General features: G+C 43.2%; 1 protein-coding gene across 1 annotated transcript in view; it reads right to left on the bottom strand.

The window, feature by feature from the left end:
- LOC121580911 (pappalysin-2-like) overlaps nt 1-17,110 on the bottom strand; it is a 95,179-nt gene that overhangs the window by 19,070 nt on the left and 58,999 nt on the right. The window contains exons 14-17 of the mRNA XM_041896096.2: nt 7,741-7,915; nt 3,101-3,272; nt 2,109-2,286; nt 96-309 (exon numbers count right to left, since the gene is read on the bottom strand). Coding sequence (XP_041752030.1) covers nt 96-309; nt 2,109-2,286; nt 3,101-3,272; nt 7,741-7,915 — 739 coding nt within the window. The remainder of the gene's footprint in view (nt 1-95; nt 310-2,108; nt 2,287-3,100; nt 3,273-7,740; nt 7,916-17,110) is intronic.

Here is a 17,110-nt window from a genome sequence, read left to right as displayed (position 1 = left end):
TCATTGTTCCTTGTTACATAAAATAGCAGCTATTAACACGGTTCTATAACACATTTATGGAGCAAAATAAAAGTGATACATAACACATTACTCACTTTCTTGACTTTGTGTTTAGGCTGCCCGTAACATAGTAACCTGGGTTACATTTGTAACGGCATACGGTACCCACATCATGTCCTGTACCACCGCACTGGGGCACTAGGAGCTTGGCATTGGGTACTGTAGGAGGTTCTGGGCACTCTATCTTACAGTAGGCTTCAGGGAAGGACCATAGACCATCACCTAGGCACACCAACCTATCACTGTCCCCTGCAAGACAAATAAAGGCACACAATCAATTCAAACCTCACACAGAATTGTATATAATACAATTGTAATGATGAGTAGAGGTTTGTTATTAACACTCTTAATGAATCTGACATCTGGAATCAGTCCCTTTGTTCAATTGCTAAGAGAGAAGGTGAGTTTGGGGACTATTAGTGATTTCAATATAATCAAATGTACCATATGTGTCCATACCTGCCGGTGCGTAAAGCTCAATTATCTAATGCCCCCACACAAGGTTATGTTGGTATGTATATGCCATCATAATACTCTAAAAGTTGTGTTCATTTTATTGGTCTATAAAATGTAATGAATCTTTGACATGGTTTAAAGTTTTATAAGGTCTTTAAGCTTTGCTCTAGTGTTGCAATCATTATCAAAATCCAATACAGATGTGGGATCTTAATTTGACCACCCTGTTGCAGGAGAACATTCTGGCAGTGTAGGAAATGTAAAACTTGTAGTGTATTTGAGGATGGGCCAGCATCCCTGTGAGAGGGGGGTGGGGGGCAACTCAATATTAGGAAGGTGTTCCTAATATTGAGCCACCCCCTGTAGCTCAGTTGGTAGAGCATGGCGCTTGCAACGCCAGGGTTGTGGGTTCGATTCCCACGGGGGGCCAGTATGCACTCACTAACTCTAAGTCGCTCTAGATAAGAGCGTCTGCTAAATGACTAAAATGTAGATGTAATGTTATGTTTGGTATACTCTGTTGGGATTTGCCATCTATCTAAGCTTCGGAAGAGAAAGCGTTATGTTGTCAATAACAACTTTGGGTAGCGATCGTGTGAGTGAGTGACCTCGGAGTAAAACCCTGTAGTAGAACCTAGAAGCCAGGAGTAAAAGACCTGGAGTAGAACCTAGAAGCCAGGAGTAAAACCCTGTAGTAGAAGCTAGAAGCCAGGGCCCTGAGGTAAATGAAATGGCAGGCGAGCTCTAAGCCAGCATGTTCTTGCCAGCATGAGCCCCAGTCGGCCCTGCTGGCGACTCCAGAGTTAGAAACCCTCTCTTGTTTGCCTTATTTCCTATCCCCACCTGTCAGCAACCAGCTATGGCTGCATGCTACTTTCCTATTTACACAAAGCCTAGGGCCTCCGTCCACTGGACGCCAGCCAAGACCAACTGCCAAGCTGTTCAGCTCAGTCCCAGGGCCGGCTGAACAGCCTCGCCTCACAACAACCTCTAATAGGTTAGAGCAGAGCAACACAGACACACTCCTACGCCATGATGCCACATCAGGCTAGACTCCAAGCCCCTCTGTGTACCCAACCAACATGAGGTAATACACTCGTAGAAAAAAGGGTTCCAAAAGGGTTCTTCAGCTGTACCCATAGGAGAACCGTTTTTGGTTCCAGGTAGAACCCTTTTTGGTTTCAGGTACAACCCTTTTGGGTTCCATGTAGAACCCTCTGTGGAAAGAGCTCTACATGGAACCCAAAAGGGTTTAACCTGGAATCAAAAAGGGTTCTTCAAAGGGTTCTCCTATGGGGAAAGCCGAAGAACCCATTAAGGTTCTAGATAGCACCTTTCTTTCTAAGAGTATAGACTGAGATCCCTCAGGTAAAAACTAAAACAGCAATGACAGCCTCATGGTCAAGTTAATTTCTCTGAGAAAATGTTAGAATGTGCCATTCATGTTGTGTAAATGAGTGAATGAATATCAACTTTCCACTTCATGAAAATGATAAATGGACCTATAATCTTCTAAACCTATAAACTGTTATGAATACAAAGCAATGCATGTAAATTTGTATCATTAAATCTGTACTGTTGACCATACATACCCTGAAGCATGGCGGGGGAATTGCAGGTAAAAGAGCACTGCTTGCGAAATGTTGTTCCCCAAGGGCAGCTGAAGACAGCGAAGTAGACGTGAGACTGGTCAGGGGGCCCACAGTCGATTGGCTGACAGCTCACAACACGGTCCCATGCTCCATTTACACACTGAAGCGTTGTTTCTCGCTTTCAATGGAAGATGAATAAATTACCATTACACAGTCATGATGGGCTATGGAATACTACTACAGTAATACAAATATACTGTATACTACTGCTGCTACTTGTAATAGTTCCTCTACGATCTATATCTCGACAGTCATTTGAGGCTAGTACTGTTTCATGTTACTTTCAAATGCTCTCAAATTGATGTGTAGGGGGATAAAGTGTAGGGGGCTTATAATATATACTTTATATATGATTTCTATAATGCACAGTTTCTTAAAAATATAATGATTTCTGGAAGTTCTAGGGTTGTGTTTACCTGATGGGGTAAGACCATAGTCTAATCCTAGAGTTGTGCTTACCTGATGGGGTAAAACCCTAGTCTAATCCTAGTGTTGTGCTTACCTAATGGGGTAAGACCCTAGTCTAATCCTAGAGTTGTGTTTACCTGATGGGGTAAGACCCTAGTCTAATCCTAGTGTTGTGCTTACCTGATGGGGTAAGACCCTAGTCTAATCCTAGTGTTGTGCTTACCTGATGGGGTAAGACCCTAGTCTAATCCTAGTGTTGTGCTTACCTGATGGGGTAAGACCCTAGTCTAATCCTAGTGTTGTGCTTACCTGATGGGGTAAAACCCTAGTCTAATCCTAGTGTTGTGCTTACCTAATGAGGTAAGACACTAGTCTAATCCTAGTGTTGTGCTTACCTGATGGGGTAAGACCCTAGTCTAATCCTAGTGTTGTGCTTACCTAATGGGGTAAGACCCTAGTTTAATCCTAGTGTTGTGCTTACCTGATGGGGTAAGACCCTAGTCTAATCCTAGTGTTGTGCTTACCTGAAAGGGTGGATTGCCCTTGCCACTGAGAACAGCGAGGGTGAAACCTCGATGACAGTGGACAGTGCAGTGAGTGGTCTCAGTCCTCTCTGTCCCGGGGCTGCAGGTGATAGAGGCATGCTCCAACTGAGGACGACTGCATGTGTCCATCTGGCAGGGCCGCCGTGAACAGCTGGGCCACCACGATCACACACACACAGAGGGAGAGAAGAAACACAGAGGGAAAAGTATGAGCTGAGTAATGTTGATTATTTGAATCCTCAACAGACATGGTATCACATAGAACACTCAGTGTGCGTGTACACGATTATTACTCAACCCTGCACCTTAGAAGCTGATGCCCTATATTCAGTGCATTCGGAAAGTATTCAGACCTCTTGACATTCGCCCCAGTCTGAGGTCCTGAGCACTCTGGAGCAGGTTTTCATCAAGGATCTCTCTGTAGTTTACTCCGTTCATCTTTCCCTCGATCCTGACTAGTCTCCCAGTCCTTGCCGCTGAAAAACATCCCCACAGCATGAGGCTGCCACCACCATGCTTCACCGTAGGGATGGTGCCAGGTTTCCTCCAGATGTGACGCTTGGCATTCAGGCCAAAGAGTTCAATCTTGGTTTCATCAGACCAGAGAATCTTGTTTCTCATGGTCTGAGTCCTTTAGGTGCCTTTTGGCAAACTCCAAGTGGGCTGTCATGTGCCTTTTACTGAGGAGTGGCTTCCGTCTGGCCACTCTACCATGAAGGCCTGGTTGGTGGAGTGCTGCAGAGATAGTTGTCCTTCTGGAAGTTTCTCCGATCTCCACAGAGGAACTCTAGAGCTCTGTCAGAGTGACCATCGGGTTCTTGGTCACCTCCCTGACAAAGGCCCTTCTCCCCCGATTGCTCAGTTTGGCCGGACGGCCAGCTCTAGGAAGAGTCTTGGTGGTTCCAAACTTCTTCCATTTAAGAATGATGGAGACCACTGTGTTCTTGGGGACCTTCAATGCTGCAGAAATTCCTTTCCAAATCATGTCCAATCAATTAAATGTAGCCCAGGTGGACTCCAATCAAGTTGTAGAAACATCTCAAGGATGATCAATGGAAACATGATGCATCTGAGCTAAATTTCGAGTCTCATAGCAAAGGGTCTGAATAATTATGTAAATCAGATATTTCTGTTTTTAATTTTGAATACATTTGCAAAAATGTCTAAAAACTTGTTTTCACTTTGTCATTATGGGGTATTATGTGTAGATTGATGAGGAAAAAAATATTTAATCAATTTTAGAATAAGGCTGTAACGTAACAAAATGTGGAAAAAGTAAAGGTGTCTGAATACTTTCCGAATGCACTGTACATAGACATGGAATCACTGGTCACTTTAATAATGGAACACTAGTCACTTTAATAATGTTTACATACTGCTTTACTCATCTCATATGTATATACTGTATTCTATTCTACTGTATTTTAGTCAATGCCACTCCGACATTTTGCGTCCTAATATCTATATAATTCTTAATGGAATTAAGAATTATATAAATATTAGGATGAGCAATGTTTACTTTTAGATTTGTGTGTATTGTTGTGAAATGTTAGATAGTCTGCACTGTTGGAGCTAGGAACACAAGCATTTCGCTACACCCGCAATAACATCTGCTAAGAAATGTGTATGTGACCAATAATATTTTAGTTGCTTTGATTTGATGTGTTGCGTATGTGTGTGTGCGTGTGTGTGCTATTTTATGTGTTGGTATATGGGTGTGTATGCCTGACTAACAGTGTGTGTGTACACATACAGTGAGGGAAAAAAGTATTTGATCCCCTGCTGATTTTGTACGTTTGCCCACTGACAAAGAAATTATCAGTCTATAATTTTAATGGTAGGTTTATTTGAACAGTGAGAGACAACAATAACAACAACAAAATCCAGAAAAACGCATGTCAAACAATTTATAAATTGATTTGCATTTTAATGAGGGAAATAAGTATTTTACCCCCTCTGATTTCTGGCTCCCAGGTGTCTTTTATACAGGTAACGAGCTGAGATTAGGAGCACACTCTTAAAGGAAGTGCTCCTAATCTCAGTTTGTTACCTGTATAAAAGACACCTGTCCACAGAAGCATCAATCAATCAGATTCCAAACTCTCCACCATGGCCAAGAGCAAAGAGCTCTCCAAGGATGTCAGGGACAAGATTGTAGACCTACACAAGGCTGGAATGGGCTACAAGACCATCGCCAAGCAGCTTGGTGAGAAGGTGACAACAGTTGGTGTGATTATTCGCAAATGGAAGAAACACAAAATAACTGTCAATCTCCCTCGGCCTGGGGCTCCATGCAAGATCTCACCTCGTGGAGTTGCAATGATCATGAGAACGGTGAGGAATCAGCCCAGAACTACATGGGAGGATCTTGGCATTGAAAATGGGTCGCGGATGGATATTCCAGCATGACAATGACCCAAAACACACGGCCAAGGCAACAAAGGAGTGGCTCAAGAAGAAGCACATTAAGGTCCTGGAGAGGCCTAGCCAGTCTCCAGACCTTAATCCCATAGAAAATATGTGGAGGGAGCTGAAGGTTCGAGTTGCCAAACCTCAGCCTCGAAACCTTAATGACTTGGAGAAGATCTGCAAAGAGGAGTGGGACAAAATCCCTCCTGAGATGTGTGCAAACCTGGTGGCCAACTACAAGAAACATCTGACCTCTGTGATTACCAACAAGGGTTTTGCCACCAAGTACTAAGTCATGTTTTGCAGAGGGGTCAAATACTTATTTCCCTCATTAAAATGCTAATCAATTTATAACATTTTTGACATGCGTTTTTCTGGATTTTTTTGTTGTTATTCTGTCTCCTACTGTTCAAATAAACCTACCATTAAAATTATAGACTGATCATTTGTTTGTCAGTGGGAAAACGTACAAAATCAGCAGGGGATCAAATACTTTTTTCCCTCACTGTATGTGCCTGTACATGTACACTACCATTCAAAGGTTTGGGGCCACTTAGAAATGTTCTTGTTTTCGAAAGAAAAGCAATTTTTTTGTCCATTAAAATAACATCAAATTGATCAGAAATACAGTGTAGACATTGTTAATATTGTAAAAGGCTATTGTAGCTGGATTTTTTAATGGAATATCTACATAGGTGTACAGAGGCCCATTATCAGCAACCATCAGTCCTGTGTTCCAATGGCACGTTGTGTTTGCTAATCGAAGTTTATCATTTTAAAAGGCTAATTGATCATTAGAAAACCCTTTTGCAGTTATGTTAGCACAGCTGAAAACTGTTGTGCTGATTAAAGAAGCAATAAAACTGGCCTTCTTGAGACTAGTTGAGTATCTGGAGCATCAGCAATTGTGGGTTCGATTACAGGCTCAAAATGGCCAGAAACAAATAACTTTATTCTGAAACTCATCAGCCTATTCTTGTTCTGAGAAATGAAGGCTATTCCATGCAAAAAATTGCCAAGAAACTGAAGATCTCGTACAATGCTGTGTACTACTCCATTCACAGAACAGCGCAAACTGGCTCTAACCAGAATAGAAAGAGGAGAGGGAGGCCCCGGTGCACAACTGAGAAAGAGGACAACTACATTAGAGTGTCTAGTTTGAGAAACAGATGCCTCACAGGTCCTTATCTGGCAGCTTCATTAAATAGTACCCGAAAAACACCAGTCTCAACGTCAACAGTGAAGAGGCGACTCTGGGATGCTGACCTTCTAGGCAGAGTTGCAAAGAAAAAGCCATATCTCAGACTGGCCCATAAAAAGAAAAGATTAAGATGGGCAAAAGAACACAGACACTGGAGAGAGGAAGATTGGAAAAAAGTATTATGGACAGACGAATCGAAGTTTGAAGTGTTCGGATCACAAAGAAGAACATTTGTGAGACGCAGACCAAATGAAAAGATGCTGGAGGAGTGCTTGATGCCATCTGTCAAGCATGGTGGAGGCAATGTGATGGTCTGGGGGTGCTTTGGTGGTGGTAAAGTGGAAGATTTGTACAGGGTAAAAGGGATCTTGAAGAATGAAGGCTATCACTCCATTTTGCAACGCCATGCCATACCCTGTGGACGGCGTTTGATTGGAGCCAATTTCCTCCTACAACAGGACAATGACCCAAAGCACAGCTCCAAACTATGCAATAACTATTTAGGGAAGAAGCAGTCGCCTTGTATTCTGTCTATAATGGAGTGGCCAGCACAGTCACCGGATCTCAACCCTATTGAGCTGTTGTGGGAGCAGCTTGACCGTATGGTACATAAGAAGTGCCCATCAAGCCAATCCAACTTGTGGGAGGTGCTTCAGGAAGCATGGGGTGAAATCTCTTCAGATTACCTCAACAAATTGACAACTAGAATGCCTAAGGTCTGCGAGGCTGTAATTGCTGCAAATGGATGATTCTTTGATGAAAGCAAAGTTTAAAGGACACAATCATCAAATCATTATTTCTAACCTTGTCAATTACTTAATTTCCTATTCATTTTGCTATATTTCCTATTCAAACTCAATTCATGTATGTTTTCATGGAAAACAAGGACATTTCTAAGTGACCCCAAACTTTTGAACGGTAGTGTACGTATGTGCATGCATGCGTGTGCATGTATGTATGTGTGTGTGTGTGCATGTGGAAGCCCTATGAGACCCCACCCTCAGCGCACCCAGTAAGGGCAAAGGCGCTGAAGTGACACGACGTGCGCAGAGCGACTCCCGTCACGGCAACGAAGGGCGAGGAGAAGTTGAGGATGACAGCGGTGGTCAGGAAGAAGGGTTGACTCAGGTTGTGTGTCACGTTCACCACCAGGGGATTCTGCTGGCACGACAGCTCAAAGGAACCTGAGGACAGACAGGCCCTTTTTCAATGAATCTTTCCTCGATTCCTCATCTTCTTCTCAAAATATATTGGACAAGAATATCAACTACAGTTGAGAAGGAGACGAGGAGATGGGATGCGAGGAATTGCGGAGAGAGAAATTGAGATTTTTGTATTTTGTATTTATTAGGGATCCCCATTAGCTGCTGCCAAGGCAGCAGCTACTCCTCCTGGGGTCCAAACATATTAAAGTACTTATAAAGTACATATAAAACAAAATATAAAACAATACATCATATAACATTATTACACCACTACATATATACAATACAACATGTTTAATACCACCATAGAACAATATCACCATGTGTGCGTATGCATGTGTCTGTACCTTTGTGTGTGTCTCTTCACAGTCCCATTTGTTCCATAAGGTGTATTTTTACCTGTTTTTTAAAATCTGATTCTAATGCTTGCATCAGTTACCTGAGGTGGAATAAAGTTCCATGTAGTCATGGCTCTATAAAGTACTGTGCGCCTCCCATAGTCTGTTCTGGACTGTGAAGAGACCTCTGGTGGTATGTCTTGTGGGGTATGCATGGGTGTCTGAGCTGTGTGCTAGTATTTTAAACAGACAGCTCTGTACATTCAGCTTGTCAACACCTCTTACAAAAACAAGTAGTGATGAAGTCAATCTCTCTTCCACTTTGAGCCATGAGAGATTGACATGCATGTCATTAATGTTAGCTCTCCGTGTACTTTTTTAGGGCCAGCCGTGCTACCCTGTTCTGAGCCAACTGCAATTTTCCCAAGTCCCTCTTTGTGGCACCTGACCACACTACTGAACAGTAGTGTAGGTGCGACAAAACTAGGGCCTGTAGGACCTGCCTTGTTGATTGTGTTGTTAAGAAGGCAGAGCAGCGCTTTATTATGGACAGACTTCTCCCCATCTTAGCTTAGCTGCTGTTGTATCAATATGTTTTGACCATGACAGTTTACAATCCAGGGTTACTCCAAGCAGTTTAGTCACCTCAACTTGCTCAATTTCCACATTATTCATTACGAGATGTAGTTTTAGGGTTTAGTGAATGATTTGTCCCAAATACAATGCTTTTAGTTTGGGAAATATTTAGGACTAACTTATTCCTTGCTACCCATTCCGAAACTAACTGCAGTTCTTTGTTAGGTGTTGCAGTTATTTCAGTTGCTGTAGTAGCTGACATGTATAGTGTTGAGTCATCCGCATACATAGACACACTGGCCAGTGGCATGTTGTTAGTAAAGATGGAAAAAAGTAAGGGGCCTAAACAGCTACCATGGGGAATTCCTGATTCTACCTGGATTATGTTTGAGAGGCTTCCATTAAAGAACACCCTCTGTAACTCTTTATCCACATTATAGCAGGGGGTGTAAAGCCATAACACATATGTTTTTCCAGCAGCAGACTCTGATCGGTAATGTCAAAAGCTGCACTGAAGTCTAACATGACAGCCCCTACAATCATTTTATCATCAATTTCTCTCAGCCAATCATCAGTCATTTGTGTAAGTGCTGTGCTTGTTGAGTGTCCTTCCCTATAAGCATGCTGAAAGTCTGTTGTCTGTTTACTGTGAAATATCATTGTATCTGGTCAAACACAATTTTTTCCAGAAGTTTACTAAGTTTTGTAACAGACTGATTGGTTAGCTATAAGTTTGCTTATCTTGCCAATTAAAGTAGTTGGCAATATCAGTGGGTTTTGTGATGAGTGAGCAATCTGATTCAATGAATGATGGAGCCGAGTTTGCCTTTTTCCACAAAATTTCATTTAATGTGCTCCAAAGCTTTTTACTATCATTCTTTGTATCATTTATTTTTATTTCATAGTATAGTTTATTTTTCTTTAGTTTAGTCACATGATTTCTTAATTTACAGTACGTTTGCCAATCAGTTGGGCTGCCAGACTTATTTGCCATACCTTTTGCCTCATCCCTCTCAACCATACAATTTTTCAATTCCTCATCATCCAAGGGGATTGAACAGTTTTTACAGTCATTTTCTTAATGGGTGCGTGCTTATTAGTAACTGGAATAAGCAAGTTCATAAATATGTCAAGTGCAGCGTCTGGTTGCTCCTCATTACACACCACACACCAGCAAATATTCTTTACATCATCAACATATGAATCACTACAAAACGTATTGTATGACCTCTTATACACTACATTAGGCTCAGCCTTTGGAACTTTGGTTTTCCTAGATATGGCTACAATATTGCGTTCACTACATCCTATGGATTTGGATACTGCTTTGAAGCAAACTTCTGCAGCATTAGTAAATATGTGATCAATACATGTTGATGATTTAATTCCTGTGCTGTTTGTAAATATCCTGGTAGGTTGACTGACAACCTGAACCAGGTTGCAGGCATTGGTTACAGTTTGACGTTTTTTCTTGAGTGGGCAGCTTGATGAGAGCCAGTCAATATTTAAGTCACCCAGAAAATATACTTCTCTGTTTATATCACTTACATTATTAAGCATTTCACACATCCTATCCAGATACTGACTGTTAGCACTTGGTGGTCTATAGCAGCTTCCCACAAGAATGGGCTTTAGGTGGGGCAGATGAACCTGTAGCCATATTACTTCAACAGTATTTAACATTAGGATCGTCTCTAAGCTTTACAGGAATGTGGTTCTAAATATAGACCGCAACACTGCCCCCGTTGGCATTTCTGTATTTTCGGTAGATGTTATAACCATGTATGGCTACCACTGTATCATCAAATGTATTATCTAAGTGAGTTTCAGATTGACTACATGGACCTTGTTTCTCAGGCTGCATATGTTAATATGGGCTATTTTTAGCACTTTTCTGGGTTGCTTGATTGTTTTTAATGCTTTACTGGGAAGCTTGTCAGAAGTAGACTTGCTCATGTTATTTATATTGGAGCTGATAGAGCAGGGTGAGCTGCACACAATGGTCTTCCTACTAGGGCACACCGCCTCAGTGCTGACAGTGTAACTCTGGTTCATAGGCTCATGATTACTGCTGTTACGGATACAGGTATCCTGTGTCTTTTTGTGTTTTTCCTCTCCTTCTGCCCTAATCACAGGTGTCCTGTATGTTCCTGATTGGTGGTCGTTGGGGTGTCTGCTGATTGCTGAGGTGGACCAATCAGTGGACATTCCTCTGCATTGCACCACCTGTTTCTGGTTTTTCAATCACACATCCCATTGTTTAAAAGCCGGTCAGTTGTGTTTGTTGTTAGAGACTATTTCCGTATGTGAGTATGGATACTGTGGTGTCCTGTGTTTTGTGTACTCACTCATTTGCTGGTTACTCTGTTTGGTAACTTTGTTAGACTATTTTCCGTATGTGAGTATGGATACTGTGGTGTTTTGTGTACTCACTCATTTGCTGGTTACTCTGTTTGGTAACTTTGTGTGTTTCTGGGAAAAGGGGAATTTAAGCAAGTTGCCCTTGGGCGTACATTACCCGTAGGAAGAAAACTGTCTAAAAACACTAGTTAGACCTGAGCGGACCACCCACTGTAATTTTTGTATGATTAGCAGTAGCTTAGCGGTTCTTGAGGCAGGCAAGATTAGTTTAGGGTTTGTTTACACTATTGTTTAATTTCTTGGGTCCTGCTCAGCCCTTTTTCCCAAACCTTTACTGTGTGTTCAAAAATAAACATTTTATGTTTGACGGTAGTTTATGGTTGTCGTGTAGTTTTTGTTCTCACTGTTCCATGTCACGCTTCTAATTTGCATGAATTATGTTACGGGTCTCTTGTCCATCCACCCTAGACATTTAAAGCCACGGGGTTCGTCACATAATGTGGGGGCTCGTCCGGGATCATTCTCATTGATACCCATGCTACGCATGCAAATTAGTTAGTGTCTGGTTCAGTGTTGAGCTTGGCAGCTGTAACTAACTGGTTTTGTGTTCAGTATTCGTCGGCTCGTGTTAGTTTAGGATGGCTACTTTTGAGTTGGATGCATTTTTGGAAAACCCTACGTGGGAGTTTTTTGAGAATTGCCGTAGAGTGGATCTACAGGCTTTGGCTGACCACTTTTCTGTACCCATATCAAGGGTTTTAGTGAAAGCAGAAGTTAGGAAAGCAGTGTTAGAGCTATTATTGAACGAGCGAGTGCTTGAATTACCGCCGCCTGACCCTGCTGCTCCTGTAAGCCCGTCGGTGTCTGAGGACGAAGCTAAGGCTCCAGCCACATTGCCCCGTTTTGACCCACTCTCCCCACTGTCCAACAGTGATGCTAGGATGGATGTCCGCTCCAAATGGAGGCGGAAGAGCGGGCACAAATCAGGCAAGACAAGCTGGAACTAGAGGCAGAACAGGAGACGCGTAAGCTAGAGGCAGAACTGGAGACGCGTAAGATGGAACTGGAGATGCGTAAAATGGAACTGGAGGCAGAAACAGCGAGGTTAGTCTCTGCTCATACTATGCCTGCTAGTGAGCCATCCTCACCAGCTGTGTCGTCTGCTACTTTTGATATTAGTAGACAGATCACCTTGGTACCTGTGTTTAGGGAGTCAGAGGTTGATTCCTATTTCAGTGTTTTTGAACGTATAGCGGTAGCATTGAAATGGCCCGAAGAGGTATGGTGCCTATTACAGTGTAAATTAACAGGTAAAGCCCAAGAGGTTTTGTCAGCGCTACCTCTTGAAGACAGCTTGAATTATGACGTGGTCAAAGCTACTGTTCTTCGTGCCTATGAGCTTGTTCCTGAGGCATATCGACAGAGATTTAGGTCTCATAAAAAATCTCCTACTCAGACTTATGTGGAGTTTGCTAGAGACAAAGGAAATCTGTTTGACAAATGGCACAGTGCTAGTAAAGTAACTGATTTTAACTCTCTACGGGAGTTAATCTTGTTAGAAGAGTTTCAAAATTGCTTACCCGAACGCATTGTAGTTTATCTGAACGAACAGAAAGTATCCTCACTGTCAGAAGCGTCTGTATTGGCAGACGAGTTTGTGTTGACGCATAAGAGCGTGTTTTCGGCTCGTACGGAGAGCAGGGCCACGGAGTTGCTAACTTTTAGTCCTAGTCGACCAGCAGTACATCCAGCACGCCCAAAAGATGTGCGTCACTGTTTCTATTGTCATAAGGTGGGACATATGGTTAATGATTGCTTTCTGCTAAAACGCAAAAAGGGGATGCCTCAGCACGCCAGGCCGCCAACGGGTGTTGGGCTGATTCGTACGGTTGTAAGGCCGGAATCAAGACAGAGGCCTCATAGTGAATGTGGTTTGAAAGTCCCTGTCCCAGTCCCAGATCACAGTTATGAACCGTTCATTTTTGAGGGGTTTGTTTCCATATCAGATGACGAAGCGTCTCAGCGTCCAGTTAGAATCCTCAGAGATACTGGTGCGGCGCAGTCATTCATACTATCTGATGTGTTGCCCTTGTCCAATTATACATATTGTGGTTCCAGTGTGTTAGTACAAGGAATTGAAATGGGATTCGTCCCCGTGCCATTGCACTTTGTGAACGTACACTCTGAGTTAGTCAGTGGATTGTTCAGAGTTGGAGTACGTCCTATGTTGCCAGTAAAAGGTGTGACATTTATAATGGGCAACGATATTGCCGGAGGAAAGGTGATACCCGTATTGGAGGTATTGGATAAAAGTGACCAGTCTCTCTCCGAGGAGCTGGCACAGGGTTATCCAGATGTGTTCCCCGCTTGTGCTGTCACACGTGCTCAAGCACGACAAGTGGGTGACGTGATAGATTTGTCGAACACGATTCTATTCAGAGAGTGTGACCCAGAGGATAGTTTGGGTGCTACCTCTGGTAAGCTGGTGCAGTCTGACCAACAGCCCAGAGAAAGGAAGAAGGATGTGGAACTTGTTGCTGAGGCAATCCAGTTACCAGTCACTCGTGAGCAGCTGATCGCTAACCAAAAGGTTGACATTAGCCTGGCTAAATGTTTTTCTAGTGTTGTCTCAGAGGAGGAGCTAAAGAAGAAAAACATGGCATACTTCATTGATGGTAATCTCCTCATGCGTAAATGGACATCCCATGTTGACGCTGGCGGAGATTGGAATGCTGTTTACCAAATAGTGATTCCCACAGCCTTTCGACAAAATGTTTTATCCCTCGCTCATGATCACCAGTGGTCCGGATATCTGGGAGTCACCAAGACTTATGATCGTGGTCCTCTGTAGCTCAGCTGGTAGAGCACGGCGCTTGTAACGCCAAGGTAGTGGGTTCGATCCCCGGGACCACCCATACACAAAAAATGTATGCACGCATGACTGTAAGTCGCTTTGGATAAAAGCGTCTGCTAAATGGCATATTATTATTATCGAGTTTTGCGACATTTCTTTTGGCCTGGTTTAAAACAAGATGTGGCTCAGTTCTGTCGGACTTGCCACACCTGTCAAGTAACTGGGAAACCGAACCAGGTTATTCCTCCTGCGCCTCTTTGTCCCATACCTGCCATAGGTGAACCATTCGAACATGTGATGGTTGATTGTGTTGGACCATTACCAAAGACAAAATCTGGTAACCAGTTTATGTTGACAATTATGTGTGTTGCCACCAGGTACCCAGAGGCCATTCCTCTGTGAAGGATTACTGCTCCGGTGGTGAGTAAAGCGTTGATCAAATTCTTCTCAACTTTTGGGTTACCTAAGGTGATACAAACTGATCAGGGTACAAATTTCCTTTCTAAACTTTTCAAACAAGTGTTAAAATCCTTGTCAGTTACACACCGTGTGTCAAGCGCATATCACCCAGAGTCTCAGGGTGCGCTTGAACGTTGGCATCAGACACTGAAGTCTATGCTCCGTAAATATTGCTTGGAATCTGAGAAGGATTGGGATGAGGGAGTTCCTCTAGTTTTGTTTGCTGTCCGTGAGACAGTACAGGAATCCTTAGGGTTCAGCCCAGCTGAACTGGTGTTTGGACACACCATGAGAGGACCTATGAAAGTCCTTAAGGATCAGTTTTTATCACAAGAGTTGTGTGTGAAAGAAAATGTGTTGGACTACGTTAGTCGCTTTCGTGAGCGCCTACATGGTGCCTGTGCTCTAGCAAAGGAAGCGCTGTCTTCCTCACAGAGACGGATGAAACGGCACTATGACACCCAGGCTGTTTTTCGTTCACTGCAGCCAGGTGACCAAGTTCTTATATTGTTGCCGGTGCCAGGAGCGTCATTGTCAGCACGTTTCTCTGGTCCTTATGTAATTGAAAAGAAACTAAGTGAAACTGACTACGTGATACAGACTCCTGATAGAAAACGCCAATCTCGTGTGTGCCACGTTAACATGTTGAAGACATACCACACCAGACCCGTCACTCAGATAGACAGTCCAGAGAAACTGGCCGAGTTGGCTGTCTCTATTGCTGCTACGGCTGTAGTGGGAGGTCATGTTAATGATGTGGACGGAAATGGTTTGGAGTTGCGCAATACTCAGCAGCAGTGTGCTAGATTGCCCAATTCAGAGATGCTGCTGTCTCTCCCGTCAAGCCTGATTCATTTAACGGACGGACAGTCAGATGATATTGTGAGACTATTACACAGCTTTCCATGTCTTTTTAATGATGTTCCTACATGCACAAATGTGTTAGAACATGACATTAATGTTGGAAACGCTGCACCTATCAAGCAATATGCTTATCGTGTCAATGTCTCTAAAAGAAAGATAATGAGGGATGAGGTCGGTTATTTGCTGGAGAATAACCTGGCTATGCCAAGTTCAAGTCCTTGGAGTTCTCCGTGCATTCTGGTTCCTAAACCTGATGGGACATCCAGGTTATGTACGGACTATCGGAAGGTAAATGCTGTCACAGTGCCCGACTCGTTCCCGTTACCCAGACTGGATGACTGTATTGATACTGTTGGTGCTGCTACTTATGTAACCAAACTAGATCTTCTAAAAGGTTACTGGCAGGTGTCGTTAACCTCACGTGCCTCCGACATCTCTGCCTTTGTGACCCCAGATCACTTCCTACAATATGCTGTCATGGCATTTGGGATGCGGAACACACCAGCCACTTTCCAACGCCTGGTTAACACAGTATTGGCTGGAGTTCCTAATTGTAGTGCTTACCTTGATGATCTGGTCATTTATTCAACTGAGTGGTCTGATCATGTTAACACTCTAAGGGTAGTGTGTGAACGTCTAGCAGTCGCTTCACTAACCCTGAACTTAGCAAAGTGCGAGTTTGGGAAGGCCACTGTTACTTATCTCGGTAAACAGGTCGGCCATGGTCAGGTGCGCCCTGTAGATGCCAAGGTCTCAGCTATAAATGCATTTCCCGCACCTACCACCAGAAGAGAGCTACGCTGCTTTTTAGGGATGGTTGGCTACTACCGTAGTTTCTGTAAAAATTTCTCTGCGGTAGTTGCTCCATTAACGGATTTGCTCAGTCCGGCGAGAAAATGTGTATGGTCTGAAGATTGTCGTACTGCTTTCAACACTGCTAAAGCACTCTTATGTAGTACTCCTGTTCTTGCTGCGCCAGATTTTGAACAACCGTTTAAACTGGAGGTAGATGCAAGTGCCAGAGGTGCTGGTGCTGTGCTACTACAGCAGGACCAGAGTGGAGTGGACCATCCTGTCTGTTATTTTTCACGGAAATTTAACAAATGTCAGACAAACTATTCCACCATTGAACAAGAAGCTCTAGCTTTGTTGTTAGCTCTGCAGTACTTTGAAGTTTATGTTGGTTCCAGTGCATTACCAGTGATAGTGTATACTGACCATAACCCCTTAGTTTTTCTCCACCGGATGTACAACCAAAACCAACGCCTTATGCGTTGGGCACTTGTAGTGCAAAGTTATAATTTGGAGATCCGCCACAAAAAGGGGTCGGATAATGTGTTGGCAGATGCTTTGTCTCGTGTTTAAAGATCTAGTTTATTTTTTTTGTTATCCCGTCAGGATGCTGTAGATCTTTGAATTTTGGGTGTTGTGGTGGTACGTGTGTCGTAAACTATTGTGGTTTGCTCTTTTAAGGGTGGGAGTGTTACGGATACAGGTATCCTGTGTCTTTTTGTGTTTTTCCTCTCCTTCTGCCCTAATCACAGGTGTCCTGTATGTTCCTGATTGGTGGTCGTTGGGGTGTCTGCTGATTGCTGAGGTGGACCAATCAGTGGACATTCCTCTGCATTGCACCACCTGTTTCTGGTTTTTCAATCACGCATCCCATTGTTTAAAAGCCGGTCAGTTGTGTTTGTTGTTAGAGACTATTTCCGTATGTGAGTA

The sequence above is a fragment of the Coregonus clupeaformis genome, chromosome 14 (genome assembly GCF_020615455.1).
Source record: "Coregonus clupeaformis isolate EN_2021a chromosome 14, ASM2061545v1, whole genome shotgun sequence".
Taxonomy (NCBI): Eukaryota; Metazoa; Chordata; class Actinopteri; order Salmoniformes; family Salmonidae; genus Coregonus; species Coregonus clupeaformis.
This window is presented reverse-complemented; position numbering and strand designations above follow the sequence as displayed.